Source organism: Corvus moneduloides, chromosome 28 (genome assembly GCF_009650955.1).
Source record: "Corvus moneduloides isolate bCorMon1 chromosome 28, bCorMon1.pri, whole genome shotgun sequence".
Taxonomy (NCBI): Eukaryota; Metazoa; Chordata; class Aves; order Passeriformes; family Corvidae; genus Corvus; species Corvus moneduloides.
Genome location: NC_045503.1, coordinates 4,884,279 through 4,903,258, shown reverse-complemented (window position 1 = coordinate 4,903,258; position 18,980 = coordinate 4,884,279). Strand labels below are relative to the sequence as shown.

The 18,980-nt window shown below is 50.3% G+C and overlaps 1 protein-coding gene across 4 annotated transcripts; it reads left to right on the top strand.

Annotated features, from left to right (window-relative positions):
* Window positions 1–18,678, top strand: HNRNPM (heterogeneous nuclear ribonucleoprotein M). 4 transcript variants are annotated; one of them, XM_032092715.1, is made up of 16 exons: window positions 1–128; window positions 2,204–2,373; window positions 8,357–8,409; window positions 9,166–9,173; window positions 9,256–9,349; window positions 10,068–10,262; window positions 10,572–10,725; window positions 11,642–11,691; window positions 11,990–12,050; window positions 13,904–14,002; window positions 14,560–14,604; window positions 15,046–15,120; window positions 15,462–15,560; window positions 16,629–17,410; window positions 17,728–17,779; window positions 18,264–18,678. In XM_032092715.1, the coding sequence occupies exons 1-16, from the start codon at window positions 34–36 to the stop codon at window positions 18,425–18,427; spliced, it is 2,196 nt and encodes a 731-aa protein (XP_031948606.1). In that variant the 5' UTR covers window positions 1–33; the 3' UTR covers window positions 18,428–18,678. The 4 variants fall into 4 exon arrangements, with proteins under 4 accessions (XP_031948606.1, XP_031948605.1, XP_031948608.1 ...); XM_032092714.1 differs by having other exon boundaries at window positions 2–128; window positions 13,901–14,002; XM_032092717.1 differs by lacking the exon at window positions 13,904–14,002 and having other exon boundaries at window positions 36–128.
* The last annotated feature ends 302 nt before the right edge of the window (window positions 18,679–18,980 follow it).

The window sequence follows — 18,980 nt, the reverse complement described above, 5'->3', positions numbered from 1 at the left end:
GCGGCCGCGGCCTCGCAAAGCGCCCCCGGGAAAATGGAGCCGCCCCCGGCGGCGGCCGCGGCGGCAGCGGCGGTGGCTCCGCCAGCGCCCAACGGGGCGGCCGGCGCGGGGGGGCCGCCCCCCAAGAGGTAGGGGAGCTGCGAGGGGCCGCGCTGCCGCTGGGGCTGGAGGGGCCGCGTGCGGCCTCCCCGCGGCTGGGCTCGGCCTGAGGGCGGCGGGACGAACCGGGGCCGGCGGGGGCTCGGCGGGGTCGTTACCGGGGCAGGGCCGCTCCTGGCGCTGCGGCCGCTCCTCCCTCCGGGCGCGCCTTGGGATCCCGGGCGGGGCCGCCCCGAAGGCGCCTCCGGGGCTCCCGCGGCCGCAGCGAGGACGGGCCCGGTCCCGGCGCTCGGGCCCGGGGTGCGGCGGGCGGGGAGCTCTGGGATCATCCGCATTCCCTCAGGAAAAGCTGCTGTTGAGTTTCAGTGGAGTTTAGGCCTCCCCGCGGGGAGCAGGCTGTGCCAGCGTGGGGATGTGTAAGTTCATTACTTTTGGTACTGCCGGTAAGTTGTAATAACTCTGCTGCTCTCAGCACCCACCTCATCCTGCTGCACGATTTGAAGCCGAGCGTGCTCTGTTTCTGGGGTGATTCACCCGTGAGCGGATTTAGGAGCGCACACACCTCGAGGGTGAGAGTTTAAGGTGGTGCCGGGGAGGGGTTGCACAAGCCCGGTGGCTGATGTGGGTAAAATGTTACAGAAATTTAAACCAAAATCAGCAGCGCTGCAGTTCCGGCTTTTTAAACGTGGGGATGAACAGCAGAAAAAGCCTCAGCTGCTTCTCACTTCCTCGTGTTGATGTTCGATGGAAGTTCCACACTTCGAAAAGCCGGTTTTGGTACCAAACCCATGGAATATAAATGACTTTTCTTCCTCAGGGCGTTTTTTGCCTCAGTTTCATGCCGGGGTGATACGAATCAGGTTGAACCTGGTGTGCTGTGATTCCTGCTGCAGACTCAGGCTTGGATTTGAGTTTGTGGGTTGTGTTTCCCGTGACCAGAAACGTGTTCAGTTTTCCAGCTGTCACTTTGGGGGAAAAAGATCCATATCTATTTTTATTTTCCATTAAAGTGTAGCTAGACTGTGCTTTGGGCAATAAAATATTGACAGACACGATTTCATTGACTGTGCAACTTTAGCCAGGCAGGGGCAGAGACACTCCTGATCCCAGGGACAGGGAATCCAGGGCTAGGGAAGGATGTTCCCAGCACTCCTGGGAATATGAAACCAGCAATTTGTCTCTTTGCAGAGCCAGTTTATTCCTGGAAGTATAAATAAAAATATTTCTCTGCTGTGATTTTATTTTTCCCAACCCTGTTACACTTGAGATGTCTCCAGGGAATTTGTTTGTGTGTCCAGGTGCAGTTCTGTTTGGAATATCCAGCTCCACGTGGCAGAGCTCTCACTTCCACGTTTTCTTTGGGGAAATCCAGTTTAAGGAATAACCATTAAAATCTGAGTGTAGCTTTTAACACAACTACTAAATTTTGTGTTATTTCATCAACCAAACGAAAATGAAGGTGTAAAAAGGATTGTCCTATTTCAAGTCTAATTTTGGAGTTTTAATTACTTCATTAATCAAGAAGCTTTGAAAAAGTTTAATGGAAGAAAGAGTGGAAAATTCCCATCCGTGTGTCTGGAGAAGCCTTGGCTGCTGGGTGATAAAAGCAGGGAACACACTCAAATATAAACCTTCAGAGGCCTCTACATTCTTAATTTCCTTTTTCCCTGCGGGCTGTTTTGTCTGTTCAGGGACTGAAATGGTCCTGAAGGGATGGAGCTGGGATTTCTGACTTGGAATTTGCAGAGCTATACGGGTCCTAAGTTGGGAAAAGCTCAGTACAGAGAGATTTGAGAAGCTTCAGCTTTTTTATCTGATGCGTTCTGAATTCCTCCTAAAGATGTGCTTGTGCACCCTCTCCACCAGCACTGAGTGAGCAAGGGGATTAATTGGATTAGTGAAGGGAATTACGTAAGACTGGGGCTGAAGCATTTTGTTCCCTTGGATTGTTATTTTTTTATTCAAGTTGGGAGGGGCTTTAAGGTCCCGTCCCACCCAAACTGCTCTGGGATTCAGTGATTCCGTGGTTTGGATTTCTCCCATCTGGAGGTGGTGGCACTGCTCCATCCCCAGGAGTTCACGTGTGGGATTCTCTCCCTTGCAGTGAAGGTGAGCGACCCACCCCGAATGAGAAGAAGAAGGAGAAGGGGATGAAGAGGGGAGGGAACCGCTTTGAGCCCTACGCCAACCCCGCCAAGAGGTACCGCGCCTTCATCACCAACATCCCCTTCGACGTCAAGTGGCAGTCGCTGAAGGACCTGGTCAAAGAGAAAGGTAAAGTGCAGCTCAGGTGGCCAAGGCTGTCTTGTGCTCCAGCCTGTGCCTGGCTCTGTCTGTAGCTCAGCAGTTGCACTTCTGGGTGCACTTGGCCACAGGAGTTTGGAAAAGCTCTTCCCGAAGCCTTCCTGGGTGTTGCACAACCTCCGTCCCTGGCAGCCTTCCAGGGGACGGTTCCTGTGGCAGCCTTTGGCATGCAGCTGATAGAGCTTCATCCCAGGATTAGGAGTGTTTTCCTTAGGGATCAAACCCCAGGCTTTCATCAGATTTTAGCCTTGAAGTGCAGCAGAACTTTCTGAAGCATTTTAATGTTTCTGGGCATTCAGGTAGTTACGTCCTGCTCTGGTGTGTGGATCTCCAGCCGTGTCCCCAGATTCGGAGGGCTTTGGGCTGGCTTCAAGAGCCATTCTGCCAATGGTTGCAGTTCAATGTATTTAAGGGTGACCTGCAAAGTCAGGTTGGTGCTTTGGCATGTGCTGCAGCAGAATCAGGGCTTTGGAAATCAGGTTTGTGGTGTTCCCGCTTCCACAATTCCATTTAATTCCCATGTGGATGGAAGCTGCCTTTGCTGACCTGAACATCTTCATCTCTAGAGGAAGATGAAGAGATTGAGCTGAGTACTCAGGTGGTGACAAGTGTAAATTAGTGTCATTTCTTCAGGCTGGTGCCCAGCTTCCTAGTTTTCAAGTCACCTTGGAAGTGCAGTGGAGTGGCAAGAAAATCCTTGGCTTCTCCAGCCTTAAAATGTCAAAAGTGAGTTCAGAGTAGCAACACAACATTTCCTGTGGGGCACCTCTGAACACAGAGCATCAGCCATGGTAGTGGGCAGTGGTCATCGTGCTGGAGCAGGGTAAGGACTGACAGTTCGAGTGTTTGAGGTGTGGCCTAAAGAAGGGGAAAACAAAGTTCCAGAGGGTTTCAAATGTTTGTCTTTGGAGGCAAAAGGGAACCGAGTCTGTGGCACGGCCATTAGGACTGGGAGCTTCCCTAATTAGGGGCTGTTTGAGAGGCAGCAGTGGTTTTGTGTCATGGTTTTGTGTCAAAGGCTGCTTGAACAGGCCCTGGTTATGGATGGACCCTTTACTGCCCCTTGGCTACCCCAGATCCATTGGTTTTCCGGCTCTCCAGATGTGGAGATGTCTTAACTCCACGTGCTGTGTTGAATCCCGTTCCCAGTGTCTTGTGGTTTCTCTCCAGTTCCCGTGGATGGCAGAGTCCGGGGTGAGATTGTTTCCTGCCTGGCTGTTCAGCTGCTCATTCCAGCAGATGCTCCTAGGGGAACATTGGAGCCTCTTCCTTCTGGCTGCAGGGCTTGTCATGCTAAAACTGGGATCATCCTTCCCGGGGTTTGGCACTGCTGATGAATCCAACAGTTTGGATTTGACGTGGAGTTGTGTTGGACTTCTCCCAAACTGCTGCTCTCGTGCTGTGCTCGAGCTTGCTCAGTCCTTGCCCCAAGGCAGAGCAGTTCCAAGCCCCAGGAACGTGCCTGTGGAAAACTCCAAACCGTTGGAGCTCTTGCTTCGGAAGCGTAAGAACGCCAGGCCAAACGTTCCAGGCTTTGGGAGCAGGTGGAATTCTGTGCCCAAGGGGAAACCCTGGGTGTGTGAGGGCTGCTGCAGGGCCGGGCCCCGTGCAGCCGGGGCGGTAGCAGCAGGGAGCTCGGGGAGGTGCCGTGTGTGCAGGAGGTGCTGGGGTAGGAGCTGCTGGTGTTCCTGCAGCCTGCGAGTGGCCAGGCTGCTCCAGGTGCCACCTCTCTCTCTCTCCCAACGCCGTGGCTCGGGCATCCCAGTGGAGTGGTTGGAGAAACTCAATTACAGGTATGCAGTGGCAATGTTGGTAATGGAATGAAGAGATGTTCTTGTTTGGAACTCCCTCGTTTTGGCTGGCAGACACAAAGCGTTACCAAACTGACTGAGCAGCAGCACTGACGGGAATTTGGGAAGGGCTTCCACAGGCAGCAGTTTTCCATGAAAGTAACTGAGTGCTGGATACCTGTCCTGATCTGTCCCCCACACATGGGGAGAAACGTTGGAATGTTCACGGCAGCTGGTGGAAGGGAGGTGATGCCGTGGCATCAAAAAACTGGGAGCTGAATTCCAGGTGTTGGTTCCTTTAGGAAATACAGGATTTTGTATGTTGAACCTTCTCCCTGCCCAAAGTAGCAAAAGGCGTAGACTCAAAGGAGAGGGATGAGCTGTGAAACGAGGCAGTAATTGTCACATTGTGTAGGTGGGGACATTAATAACCATAACTAGTGTGGTTCCACGGACATCACCATGACCAGGAGCAGTTGCAGACAAGGACAGGCTCGTGTCCCCTCTCTGCACGGACAGGACACCCCAGGACAGGTTGTGCTGGCTGGGCTGTGCCCACATTCCCTTCTCCATCACAGCCCAGGGCTGTGGAAAAGCAGCAGCAAAGCTTTCCCAGCCTGAATCCCTGTGCAGAAGAGCAGCTGCTCAACTCCACGTGCTGCCTTCCTGCTGAATCTCCTGGAGTTCCTGGAAGCTTTGTGGCCTCCTGAAGATGGAACTTGTGGCTCTTGCTGGTGTCCCAGTGCCAGTACTCGTGAGCACTGGGCTTACTCCAGTAGCTGTTACCCCAGGACTGGTGACACTGGCACTGGAGAGTGCCCAGGATTTTGCCACGGTGTGGAGTTCTGGGGAGTCACGGAGGGAGGGATGAGGAAGGAATGTACTGTTCCACCCCTTCCATTTGATGAAGTCTCTGATGAGTTGCTCTGTTTCCCTTGGGCTTCCACCATCTTTCCAAGGAGTCTCAGCCCTTCCCTGGCTGCAGGGAGCTTTTCACTCTCTTTGCTGCCTGAGCTCTTCAAGAGCCAAAATCACTCCTTTGTCTGGGTGTCCTCTTGCAAAAGGGAAGTTTCCTGTCCCCATCTGTAACAGAATTGCTGATTCCTGTCTCTGCTTTGGGAAGATTTTCCTTCTTCTGTTTCAGCCAAAGCTTTACATGTGCAAAATGTGCTTCTGTTCTCTCCTCAGCCCCCTGTCACTTCTTAGGGGTTGCCTGTCCCAAGGTTTAACCTAAAATGAGGGAGGAGCTGTGGCCAGCTCTGCTTTGCCTCACATTGGGAGTGTGAAGCATTTTGATCCTTTTGATGACTTGTTCTCAGAAGATGAGGAGACATCCAGCCAGTTTTGGGTTTTCCTTCCCTGTTTAGTATTTACTTTTGGCCCTGGAGGCCAAGGAATAACTGCTACAAAGCATTTCCCTGTCCCAGTTCTGTGCTTGCTCCCACTTCCCTCTCTGCACCTTTCACACCTCTTTGGTTTGTCACAAACTGTTGACATCAAATTGCCCAACCTAAAGCTGACATTTCTGTCTGAGCTTGTTCTGGGGAGTTCCCAGATGTGTCTGCAGCGCCTCAGGTCGCCCTGTGGACCCTGGTCTGAGCTTCCTGGACAGACCCTGCAGAGTATTGGAATTTTGCTGGAGCAGCCCAGCTTGAACATTGGCATTTTCTGTGCTGATAAACTTCGGGAACTGATACCAAGTTTAAAAGGGAGGAAAAATAATGACTGTGATAAATAACACTGAAGAGTTCTTGAGTTTGGATGTCTGGTTATTGCAGTAAATTCTGCTCAGTTCAGCTGAGTTTCTGAACTTTCAGTTCTGAGGTTTAAATAAATTCATAAATCTGTCTCCTCTGTGTTAAATGTTAAAGACACCATGGGGAACGTGTTCCTCAATTAAACCTGCAGTGACTTGGAGCTGGTGTTTTCTGGAAGTTTCCTCCCTTGGGAGGCTCCTGAAGTAAAGGTTTTTGTGCTTGGATGAAATTTGTCCACTTGTGGATATGGGATGTTCCCTGACAGAATCCAGCTGTTCTCTGGCAGGAGGGAATCCTGCCTGGGTCACTGGGCATTCATCCTGGCCTAACACATGGATATCTGCTCCTGGTACTTTTCCATGGAATCCTGTGGTTTGGGATCTAGAAGAAAAAAACCAAAACTCCAAATAAAATGTGACCCAGCCTAGCTTCTTAAAAATGGTTTCCTTTCCCAGCCCCAGACACTGTTCTCCTGGCAGAGGGGTTGGGTTGGCTCCTCTCACACGTTTTAAGGTGAAAATAATGCATTTTCATGGCAGTGGTTCTGTACTCTGGGCTTTGTCTTGGCTGCTGAGCTGTTGCACTGAGTGTGTCATTCCCCCCTCCTGCTGTTCTGAAATTGGGCTCTTCAGGGAGTTCAGGTGTCCTCTGAAGGAAAGCCACCACTTCAGGTGGATATTTGGATTTTAATGTGTCTGTAAGGCTCGAACGGGAAGCTCTGAGCAAAACTGGCACAGACTGAACTTTCCAAGAGGTTCCTGGAGATCTTGTGGTTCAGTCAGGGATTGGTTACAAGAGCAAATGTTTACTTGTATTCGATATCCTCAAGCTTGGCAGACTCCTTTGGAAGCTGTTGGTGTGGATCTGCAGGAGGAGCTGTAGGTGAAGCCGAGGAGTGGCTGGGAGAGGAGAGCCCTCGCTGCAGGCGCTCTGCAGGGTTCAGGGAGTGCCAGACCTGGAGGCTGTGGCTCGGAGAGGTTTTGGATTGGAGGTCACCTGGGAAGAATTGGTGAACCCGTTTGCATCCCTGCCCCAAGTGTGGTTGGACTCTGGCTGCTGCTGTTGAGCTGGATGGCGTCAGAACCTCGTGGGAATGCTGAACCTCCCAGGACTCCTTGGGAACAATCCCACGTGTGCTGCGTGAGCTCAGATGGATTAGAGACTGGAATTCCTTCTGTTAGGCTTGATACCAGCATGGACTGAGCTGGTGGAGCTGTGGATAATACTGGACACTCCAGTGGAGTCCCTTTCAAAGGGACTTGTCAGCCTTTTCCAGCCTCAAACATTGTCCTCCCAAAACCAGGAGTGGATCAGAGCTGTTTATCCTGTTCTCTGGCTGGAATGCTCTTACCGCTAAATTATTGTTTAAAATAAGAAGTGGAGATTAAAAATCAATGATCTCATTAAGCATTCCTCTTTTTTTCCAGCTTCAAGAGAGACCTTCCAGGCTGTCAGTTTTCCACAGTGATATCCAGTGTCCTGTAAATTGCTGGGCCTGGGGGAGGTCAGGCTGAACACCTCCCTCTGTCCCCAGCGGAGTCTTGTGAAAGCCCAGTTCCTTGCTCCAGTGAAACTATTAGTACTCAACTGGCTTGTGGTTTCCCACAAATAAAACATTCCACTGTCCAGATAATGCAACTTGGAGTCCTCCTGGTTTAAATTTAAACCCCAGGACTTTTAAAACCAGAAAGAAAAAGTTTTAAAAAAAGAACGTTTATTCCGTTCTTCTGTATGCCAGTCCCTTCAAAGGCAGCAGCCATTTGGGTAGTTGGATTCTGGAGGTCCCTGCCAGGGTTATTTGGTCCTAGAGAGGCAATCCCAATCTTGTGGGGAAAGGGGCAGGTGTGGTTTTCCATGGACTTTTGCCTTTTGCTATTGACAGTTTTGTCTTGAGAGCAAATATGGCAGATTTTAATGCTAAAATGGAGTTTACTGTGGCTTAACAAAAACCGGCTGAAATAAATCAGGCAGTAATGTCTTGATCTGTTGGTTCAGTGTGACTCCCTTTTTGGACAGTTTTGTCTTTAAATCCTGAGAAAAAAAAATCACTTGAAATTCTGGGCTATGGAACCAGGATGGCATCCTGTGGAAAGCGGGGGAAACTTGTTCCTGCAGCCTTTCCCATGGGTTTGGATTGCCCCAGGTAACGAGTGGGCACTAAAGATCCAGGGAGCTGCGGAAATCTCTGGCTTTTGAGGTGGAGGAAAACCAAGAACATACTGAAGTGCTTGAAGCCTTTACTGCATACCTGTAATTGTCCCGTTTTGTGGTCTAGAGAACATGGAGTGTTTCTGGGCTTTCTTATAAGGCAGAGGCTCCATACACGGTTGTTGATTGTTCTAAATTCCCATTGTTTTCTTGGCTTTTCTCCCTTGGTATCTGTGTCGTCTGGAATCTGATTTGTAGTTGGTGAGGTAACATACGTGGAGCTCTTAATGGACGCTGAAGGAAAGTCAAGGGTAAGTGTTTGAGAGTTTCTTTGTGGATTTTCTACCTGAAATGTTTCTGTGTGCTGGACAGGAGGCCAGGGAGGCTCAGAGTGTGGATGTGCAGTGGCTCTAGGTCAGGAGTGCTGTGGGACGGGAGGAGGTGGGGTGGGGCTCTGCAGTCAGGAGCTGTTCCCTGCGTGCCGTTGGCGTTGGCTGTGTGACCCCGGAGCCCAGCAGGCAGGACAGGGCTCTGGAATATTCCTGTGCTTTGGAAAAGTCACTCGAGTGGTTGGCTGAGTTTGGAAGGGCCAGGGTGCAACAGCAGGTGCTGCAAACTCCACTTCCTGGGCCAGTAGAGCGAGATAAATTCCTAAATGTAAACGTTCAGTGCCTTCATGGGCCTTTAGTCCAGGAGCAGGGAATACAGTAGGAGCACATTTAAGTGTCCTGAAGGATATGGATTTAGGGTGAGAGTGTGGAGGGTTTTGCTGTATGCCAGGGAAGAGCAGGTCACAGGAAGCGTGTGGTATTTCTTGGAGAGTCGGGATTTAGTGTTTGTTACAACCTCAGAGACCCCAGGTTAATCCTGTTCAGGCATGAGAAATTATGGAATTCCAGTATTGGAGGCTTGCCTGTGTAAGGTTACATTTATTTTCTCTGGTAGGGCTTAACTAATGTGATTTGGCTTTAATAATAAAATATTTGTGTGTGATTTGGGCTTTTACTGACTTGATTTCTTCTCTCTTCCCTCCTCCCTGTGACTGTCCTGGGAAATCACCTCGCCAGGGATGCGCGTAAGTTCCTTCTCAATTTATACCTGAAATCCAAGGAGACTTCTTAAAACAAAACATCCTGAGCTGTGTTGTGTCCCCACAGGGTGGTTGAGTTCAAGATGGAAGAGAGCATGAAAAAGGCTGCCGAGGTTTTGAACAAGCACAGTCTTGGTGGGAGACCCCTGAAAGTGAAAGAAGTAAGGAGTGCAGCTGGTGTTCTGGCAGGGGCTGGAGTGGGAAGGGGGAGTTCTTGTTAAAGATTTAGGGCTGACTCAGGGGATAACGGACAGAAAGCAGGACTTAAATAAGATAAAAAAAACCCAGTCAACTTCTTTCTAAACATCTTAGCCAGTGCTGAACTTGTGCTTATCAAGACTAAACTTGATCTGAGGACAAAGCCGGAGTTTGGCTTTAATTGCAGTTTTGTTAATGATTTGACACAGAAATCTCCGTCAGTGTTTGTTCTTGACAAACTTCCCTTTGAATTCTGCATCAGAATGAATGGATTCCACCAGCAATTCCATAGAATCAGCTCTTTCCTGGAATACCTCAAAGATATATTTCCAGTTTAGTGGCTTTGCTATTGACAGCCTGTCCTGGGAGTCAATTCCAAACTCTCTCCAGAGTCACTGGGGGTTTATCAGGGTTTGGAACAGGTGCAACAGAGGCTTATTGTTGGCATTAATGATGGATAAACACGTTGGGAACCAGGGAGATGCCTGAGGAGGAATGACTTGATAAAGGGTGTTGGCTAAAATAAAATAAATTGGCTGACAATGCGAGGGAAGCAGTCGGCTGGGAATCCTTGGGGAGCAGGTAGCCTGGGATAAAGGGAACCCCCCTTTCTGTGCCTGTTTGAGCCATGGCACTGACGGTGCTGCGTGGGGGATCTGAGTGTGTGTGTGTGTCCCCCAGGACCCCGATGGAGAGCACGCCAGGAGGGCCATGCAGAAGGTGATGGCAGCAGGAGGGATGGGCATCGGGCCGGGCCCTGGCGGCCCCGGCATGATCAACATCCCCCCCAGCATCCTGAACAACCCCAACATCCCCAACGAGATCATCCACGCCCTGCAGGCCGGCAGGCTCGGCAGCACCGTCTTCGTGGCCAATGTGAGTGCTGGGACACCCCCTGCAAAACGCAGCAGTGTGAACCTCTCAGCTGGGGCAAATCGGAGGGAGGAAAAGCCTTGGAAGTGCCAGGAAAAGTTCATCTGTGTCCTGTTGATTCTCTGTGCTAAGGAGGTTCTCAATTAAGTTGTACCACAGTGTCTGTTAATTGGGATTTTTGAACAAATCTCTGTACTTTGATTAAGTTTTATCTCATCTCTCTGCCAACTCTTAATGCCAATACCAGGTAAGGACACAAGCCCACTGAAGCTGTTTTCTCTCTTGCATTTCCAATGATCCCCTGTTTTCCAGCTGGACTACAAGGTGGGCTGGAAGAAGCTGAAGGAGGTGTTCAGCATGGCTGGAGTGGTGGTTCGGGCCGACATCCTGGAGGACAAGGACGGCAAAAGCCGCGGGATCGGCACCGTCACCTTTGAGCAGGCCATCGAGGCCGTGCAGGCCATCTGTATCCTTGGGCAGCAGGACTGGGAATGGGGCAAGGAACTCGGGAATCGCAGCAGGGGGAGAATGGAAATTGTATTCCAAGGGAGGATATTGCCTTGTCAGGGAAGGTCAAGTTGTAGTGGATGGAAAATGGAAGGAAAAGTGAAACAGAGACAAAATTCCATCTTGAAAGAATTGGTGCAGTTTGCTCAGGATCTCCAGCAAAGGAAATTCCCACATGGATAGATGTACTTCTATCCCAAATAAGTTTCTGTCTCTAGGTTATAATTAGTACTAAAATGCAGTTCTGTGAAAAGATTTGTCTGGAAAGGAACAAATCTTGGGCCTGGTGTTTTCCTCTGTTCCTGTGTCCTTCTGTTGGCCGAGCAATGGTTTGCTACCTAGAAACCAAACAGCAATAGAATTCCAGATATTACTCTCTCAGCTCCTGGTTATGTTACAGAAAGGAGTGAAATATTCCCCCTTTCCCTTCCCAAAATTTCTGTTTGAGTGTTAGTTTCCTTCTGCATTGCACCCCTAAACCTTGTAGGAGCCAGACTTGGACAAAGGATTTCCTGGCATGGCACGCTTCAAAATGTGGGTGTTGCTGTGGAACTCCTCCCTGTTCTCTCCTTTTCAGTGGAAAAAGTGACTGAGGAAACATTTAAACACTTGGCCTGGTTTGGAGTCACGTTTTGGATAATCTCTTAGTGAACTTAATCTTACCCAGCAGTGTGTTTTTATCATTTTTTAATTTCAAAAAGCCTTTCTTTGAATGCTCAATATATTTGGATTTCAAGGCTTTTTAGTTTTGGAGAAGGCAGAAGGATTTGGGATCATCTGTGAGTGATAAGTGAGGAGATGGGATTTTCTGAGGGGTTGTGGTGCTCCCCGTGAGAGCTCTCGGCGCTTGCACAACGGTCCTTAACGGCCCCCAGCGATGTTCAATGGGCAGCTGCTCTTTGACAGACCCATGCACGTCAAAATGGTGAGGACATCCCCATTCCCACTGCGTCCTGACGCAGGAACTGCACTCCTGGTTTGTGGGGATTTGTGGTTTCAAGGGTGGATCAAAATACAGAGGGGGAAATGTGTGATTTGCCCGATTCCTACTGAACTGATGCCATCAGGGAAGGTTAATTCTGATTATTTTGCTAAAAGACAAGTCAAAACTATACTCAAGACTGCTTTAGCTTGAAATTTCTGTATTTTAATTCAAAATGTTAAGAATCAGGAAATAATTTCCTACTTCTCTTGCCAACTTTATCACATTGAATTCCTTTTAGGATGAACGAGCCTTTCCCAAAGGAGATTTCTTCCCTCCGGAGCGACCCCAACAGCTCCCTCGTAAGTGTCCCCTGCATGATTCAATTCAACATCTTCTGCTTTTTATTTGGCTGTTCAGCACCTGGGAACCAGTCCCAGCCCCAGTAAAACTCTGGTTCAAACTGGAAAACTGGGATCCAAATTCCAGAATAATTTCAGAAGGGGGAATAGTGAAGAAGAGCTGCTCAGTGATTTTTTGGATACTTCTTTCAGCTCATGGCCAGAAGCTTGTCTTAAAACATTCACCTTCTCAAGGCTTCCAGAGCTCTCCATTGCAATTCCAAGATCCCAGTGCCTTCCATTAGTAGTGGGATTTAATGGAAACACAATGAATCAGTCAGCACCTCCTTTTATGGGATGGTGCTCTGGGAGTAGAATGTTTTCCCTTCAATTGAAAGGGCTGAATTCAGGACCTGGGAGTCTTCCAGGTCTTCAGATTTCCAAAGGGAATTTCCAACTTGGAATTTGACTGAATTAAAAGGTCACGTCTAAACCAGCAGTGGAAATCCACAGACCCCACGTGGATGTAAGGAAACGTTCTGGGAGGGTGACTGGGTTGCTCAGAGATCCTGTGGGGTCCCCATCCCTGGGAATACTCCAGAGCTGTGGATGTGAGCTGGGCTCAGCAGCCTGGGCTGAGCTGATGCCCTCCAAAGGCCCCTCCCAACCTTGGCCATGCTGGGATCAGGCACTGGAAATACTGAAGAGAAGAGTTGGGGCTGGAAGAGCTGGAGGCTGAATTTGTTCAAATGCAGCAAAATTGGGGCTGTTGATGGAATTTTAATTGTCCTGGGCTGTGGAAGGGGTCCCTGCCCAGGGCAGGGGCTGAAAGTGGATGAGCTTTAAGGTCCCTTCTAACCCAAACCAGTCTGGGCTTCTCTGAATTCTGTTTTCTTCCTGGGAACCAGACCTGTTGTGTGCTGCTAAATTGCCCATTATTAATGATCATTAATTAGTCCCTCCCTAGTTCAGCTTTCAGTGTCTGTCAAGGCCTTCCTCCACAGCAATATCACTGTAAGGATGTTCCTCTTCTTCAGGACAAAGTCACTGGGTTCCAATTCCATTACCTTGGTGTAAAACTCCCTAAATCCCTCTGGAAGCCTGGATTTTGGCCTTTACTGGGGCGGGGAAGGGGGAACCTTGTGCTGTTTTAAAACAAGATTCAACACTCCTGTGTTCAGTGCTGAGCTGGAAACGAGGGAATCCTGCCAGGCAGAGGATGCCATAAACTGGTGTTTGTGCCAAGCAGAGAACTTTCTTCCTGCTTCAGGAAAAAAAAAGGGCTTTTTCTTCTTTCTTTGGGCTGGGGAATCCTTCAGGAAGGTTCAAATCCATGCCTGGGAATGCCGTGTCTTGTTTGCTCAGAGAGAGGCTGGCTGTGTGCTCGCAATTCCATAGGTGGCTGTCATTTATCCGTAGGCTGTGCCTGGGGCTTCAGTTCTTCCCTGCGAGGGGACAGCCCTGGCAGAGGGGGAAATGAGCCATTGGCAATCCAGGGTGATAACTGTGCAAAGCTTTAGAGGATCTTTCTCCCAAATTGCCCACTCCATCCTCCTCAGCTGAGGAGTTTGCCCAAATGAAGCAGTGTTCTAGCCAGTTATTTTTCAGGAGTCAGCTCCAAACCAAGTTTTCTCAGCAGTAAGATGGAAATTTAACTATGAAAACAAATAATTGGAGATAGGCTAAAAACTATTTCAAGACACATCTACTCTTGGTTTACTCCACACTTCCCTGCTTTCAGTACACACCCCAAAGGGGGGACACAGCAAGCTTTTTTTGGAGAATGAAAGTCAATTACTTAAGAAATAAAACTTGCTGTTTTGTCAAACTATGGAAAGAAGGCTTTTTTGATATCTGAATATTTTCTTCAGATGGTCTTGGTGGTATTGGCATGGGATTAGGACCTGGAGGTCAACCTATTGATGCAAATCATTTAAACAAAGGCATGGGAATGGGCAACATGGGACCTGGAGGTAAGAAGATTACTCCTATGCTTTTGTTTCATGAGAGCTTTAAGCTGTGTAGAAGGTAGATAGCTTTGTTTTGCCTCCCCAAAAAGTTGGAAGTTTCTTAGGAATGTTAAAGCCAAATGAGTTTTTTGTTCAGCTTGATAATGGAAACTTGAATTTAACCAACTGCTCCATTTTTTTTTTTTTCACTGTGGTCAAGACACAGCTCTCATTTTCTGACTCTTGAGCATGAGCAGCAGACACTGCAAAGATCCATGAAACTCCAAACCATCTCTCACTTTTAACACTTGTAGTGGGCTTGCAAATCTTTGGTGAGGATCTGTTGAAGTAGCACAAGTTTCAAAGAGCCACCTAAAAAGTAGCACACACTCAGCTTTCCGTGTCGAAATGCCAGTGGGTTTTTCCCCTTTGCTGCTTGATTTTCTGAGCAGGAATGTTGGAATCTCCTCAGAGTTATCCCATGTAAGCCATGGACGTGTTGTGTGGTTTGATTTCTGCAGCCTTTGGCTGAAATTGATTGGGTGATGTGTGCTATATAAAGCTTTCTCTTTTATTTTGAGGAATGGGAATGGAAGGCATGGGCTTTGGAATGAATAAAATGGGAGGTAAGCTGTGGTTTTTGATCCGTTCATAGCTTGGCCTTTGGGAAACTCCTGTAGACGGAGGTGTGTGTGCATGGCAGGACTTTGTGTGCTGGGAGGTCATCACCAATTGAGCAAGAATTCGGTCCTTTTTGGGTATTCAGACTGCTGCAGGTGTGTGGGGAGGAGGGATGCATCCCATAAAACATGGCCTGTGCTTCCTTAGTTCAGGAGATCCGGAGGGTGCCATCGCTGGAGGTCGGAACTGGATCCTCACTGTCCCAACCCAAGCCACTCTGACCCCCTGATTTTGTAATGCTGTGCCCAAATCCTGACTCCTTTTTGGGAACTGGTGCTAGGGGGGTGTCCTGTGCCTGTGGGGATGTTGTGTGGCAGCAGCTGCTGTGTGTGCAGCGTGGAGCTGAAATGCACTGCTAAAGAATCTCTGGAAAATCTGTTTTTCAGGAATGGAAGGTCCCTTCGGTGGCATGGAAAACATCGGTCGCTTCCCAGCTGGGATGAACATGGGCAGGATGAGTGGTAGGCACTGGCTTCCTGTAAATCCTGCTGGGTTCCCTGGGAGGGATCCCCAAGTCCCTCATGGCCTCTGAGCTGCACAAACCAAGTGATTTATTGATGCTACCTTGAAGGGTTTATTTAGAAAGATTCTGGCTCTGTCTGATCCCCAGAGCCTCACATGTGTTTGGGATAAATTCTCTTCTTCCTTGGGGTTTTGGGCTCCTGAAGCCACGACAAAGTGATCAGGAGAAAATCACTGAAACCTTCTTGTGCTGTGACTCTTCAAAACAATTCCTGTGGTAAAATGTTCTCTCTGGGGTCATTTAACCCCCCTGAAAACTTCTCCACCTTCCTCTTTGCAGAGATGGATCGGGCCATGGGAGGGGGATTTGAGAGGGAGTTTGGAAGAAATGAGATGGGAATGTCCCGGAGTTTTGGAGAGACCTTGGAGAGGGGAATAGGTGAGTGCAGTAAATCAAATCCATTTCCTGCCTGCTTTTTATCCCTGAACTGCTCACAACAGTCATGGGGGTGATACAGATAAAAAACCAGATTCTGTTTTAGATTTGCTGTAGGAATTTGGTCAAAGTTAAATATTCAGGGAGTGCAGAAGGATACAGCAATAATGGGGCTGGGAGAAGGATTTCAGAAGGAACAGGAAATTTTTAACAGTCCTAATGCACTTAATTTGCTATATCTTACATCATGGTGCTATATATTGATCTATTTAGTATATTACAGCATAATAATAGTTCTGAGGGATAGAATCTTGAAATAGATGAGCAATATTGTGCATTAAAACACTTCTGGGAAAAAAAATCTTGGAAAACTGTGAAAAGCAAGGAGTTTTAGATTTCAGCTTTGCTCTCTGGTTTTTAAATGCTGCTGGGAAGTTGTTAATTTTTGTCAGTGAAAACAAAATTCTGCTTCTCCTGCTGCCTGTATCACATTTACCTTCCAAGCACGTTCCCTGGAAATATTGGACAATGTCAGTAATGAAACAGCAGAATTTCTGGAGCAAAGCTGAACCCAGACATCTCCAAGCAGACACAGCTCCCCCATCAATTTACAGATTGAATTTTTGACGAAATCACAACATTTTGGAATCAAGGGAGCCATTCCCTGTGTCCTGTCCCTCCATCCCCTGTCCCCAGTCCCTCTCCAGCTCTCCTGGAGCCCCTTTAGGCCCTGCAAGGGGCTCTGAGCTCTCCCTGGAGCCTTCTCCTCTCCAGGTGAGCACCCCCAGCGCTCCCAGCCTGGCTCCAGAGGGGCTCCAGCCCTGGAGCAGCTCTGGAGCCTCCTCTGGACTGGCTCCAGCAGCTCCACGTCTTTATTTTGGGGTCCCAGAGCTGGAGGCAGCTCTGCAGGGGGTGTCTCACCTGAGCATCTGAGTTTGCCTCATCCTGCAGGCCCAGAGTCCCTGCACTGAGGGGGCTCTGAGTGATGGGAATTCATTCCAGGAGAGCGAGCAGCTGTTCAGGGTTCTGTGTCCCGGCCCAGCTGCTGATCCTGTCTGTGCTGTGTTCCAGGTGGTGGAAACGCCAGCATTCCCGGCATCGAGAGGATGGCCCCTGGCATCGATCGCATGGGCTCGGGAATCGAGCGGATCCCCGCGGGGATGGGGCACGGGATGGAGAGGGTGGGCTCGGAGATAGACAGGATGGGGCTGGTGCTGGACCGCATGGGCTCCAACGTGGAGCGGATGGGCTCGGGCATGGAGCGCATGGCCCCGCTGGGCATCGACCACCTGGCCCCCAACCTGGAGCGCATGGGGCCGGCCATGGAGCGCATGGGCTCCGGCATCGAGCGCATGGGCTCCGGCATCGGCTTCGGCATCGAGCGCATGGGCGCCGCCATCGACCGCGTGGGCACCGCCATGGACAGGATGGGCTCCGGCGTGGAGCGCATGGGGGCGGGCATGGATAGGATGGGCATCGGCATCGAGCGCATGGTGCCCGCCGGGATGGGCGCGGGCATGGGCCAGGTGATAGAGAGGATGCCCGCGGGGCTGGAGCGCATCGGGGCCCCGCCCATGGACAGGCTCGGGATAGAGAGGATGGGCGCCGCGCCCATGGACAGGATGGGCCTGGAGCGCATCGGGGCCGCCAACATGGAGAGGATGGGGCCGCCCATGGGGCAGGGCATGGGGGCAGGGATCGAGCGCATGGGGCTGGCCATGGGCAGCAACTTCGAGAGGCCTATGGACATGGAGCGGGGCAACTTTGCAGGGAATTTTGCAGGGTCCCTGGGAGGAGCCGGAGGCCCTGCAGCCGGGGTGGCCCGGAAAGCCTGTCAGATATTTGTGAGAAATGTGAGTACCCCTTTTTCCTCCTCCTTTTCATTCTTCCCTCTTGTTCCCACTCCTGCCCTTTCCCACCCCTCCATTCCCGCCCATGGCAGTCGTTGGGATTGATCTCATCCATGCTCAGTTTCCACTCAAAATGTCTCATACTGGGTGCTGCCAAGTTTTTGGGGCAGTTGGAGCCATTTCCTTACCAGGAGAAGAGCTCCTGGCTGACCGTGATTCCATGGTTTCCTGGCAGTGGCTGTCCTGGGATGGGTTCCATTTTTGGGGAGCTGGGAGTGCCTGCAGAGCCTCAGTAATGGTTTGTTCCTCTCTTCCCACAGCTGCCTTTTGATTTTACATGGAAAATGCTGAAAGATAAATTCAATGAATGTGGTGAGTTGTTTTCCTCACTCTGAGGAATGAATATGAATAATGGCCAGATAATAATCCAGAGGGCAGGGATGGACGGGATATTGGGAAGGAATTCCTCCCTGGGAGGGTGGCAAGGCCCTGGCACAGGGTGCCCAGAGCAGCTGGGGCTGCCCCTTGGATCCCTGGCAGTGCCCAAGGCCAGGCTGGAGCAGCCTGGGATAGTGGGAGGTGTCCGTGGGTGGAACTGGATGCTCTTTAAGGTCCCTCCTAGCCAAGACGATTCCATGATTGCATGGGAGCCAAGCCCAGCCTCAGCTGTGACCTGGAGCCTGCGCTGCCATTCCAGACAGGGCTCACGCTGTGCTGCTGCTGGAGCTGGGATAAATCCACCTCCTGTCCCCAGTCACTCCTCACAAACAGCTCAGCGCTCACGCTGAGCTCCGGCTGTCGCAGCCGGGGCCGGGGAGCGGCCGGAGCCGTGCGCTCACGCTGTGTCCTGTCCCAGGGCACGTGCTCTACGCTGACATCAAGATGGAGAACGGCAAGTCCAAGGGCTGCGGGGTGGTGAGGTTCGAGTCCCCCGAGGTGGCGGAGCGCGCGTGCCGCATGATGAACGGCATCCAGCTGCGGGGCCGCGAGATCGACGTGCGGATCGACCGCAACGCCTAGGGCCCGGGGAGCCCGTCCGTGTTTGCTCTTGTTAACCATCTTACTTTGACTGGATGTGAAGCTGTTCAGCCCAACCTGGTTGCTTTCTGGAGTAATTTTAAGTCCTTTTTTTAACCGAGGGAGACCCATTTTACTGGTTTTTTGCATTGGAACTGCCATGTGCACAATCTTTTTTTGTAGTTGTGGCATCTCGTTGACCTGACAGATGTAAACAGTCTGACTTTGATAATAAATGCAAGTTCAAGATTTCAGTCACCGCATCCTTTACTCTGCTTAAACTCCCTGCCAGCTCCAGTTTGTACCCTGTGAAGTGTCAGAACCCCCAATGTTCCTCCTGCTGTCTGACAGAATCTCTCTTTAAGATGTCTCCAGGCTGCAGGATCTTCCCTCTCCTGGATCCCACCTATTCCACGGGCACTCCCAGCTCAAGGTTGTTCTCTGGTGCCAACGCTGGATTAAAAAAACCAGAGAAAATCTCCCCTGGGTTGTGTCAGTGCCATTGGGAAGGCCGGAGCTGAAAATGGGGTTAAACCCGTCTGTTTTCTCTCCTGTG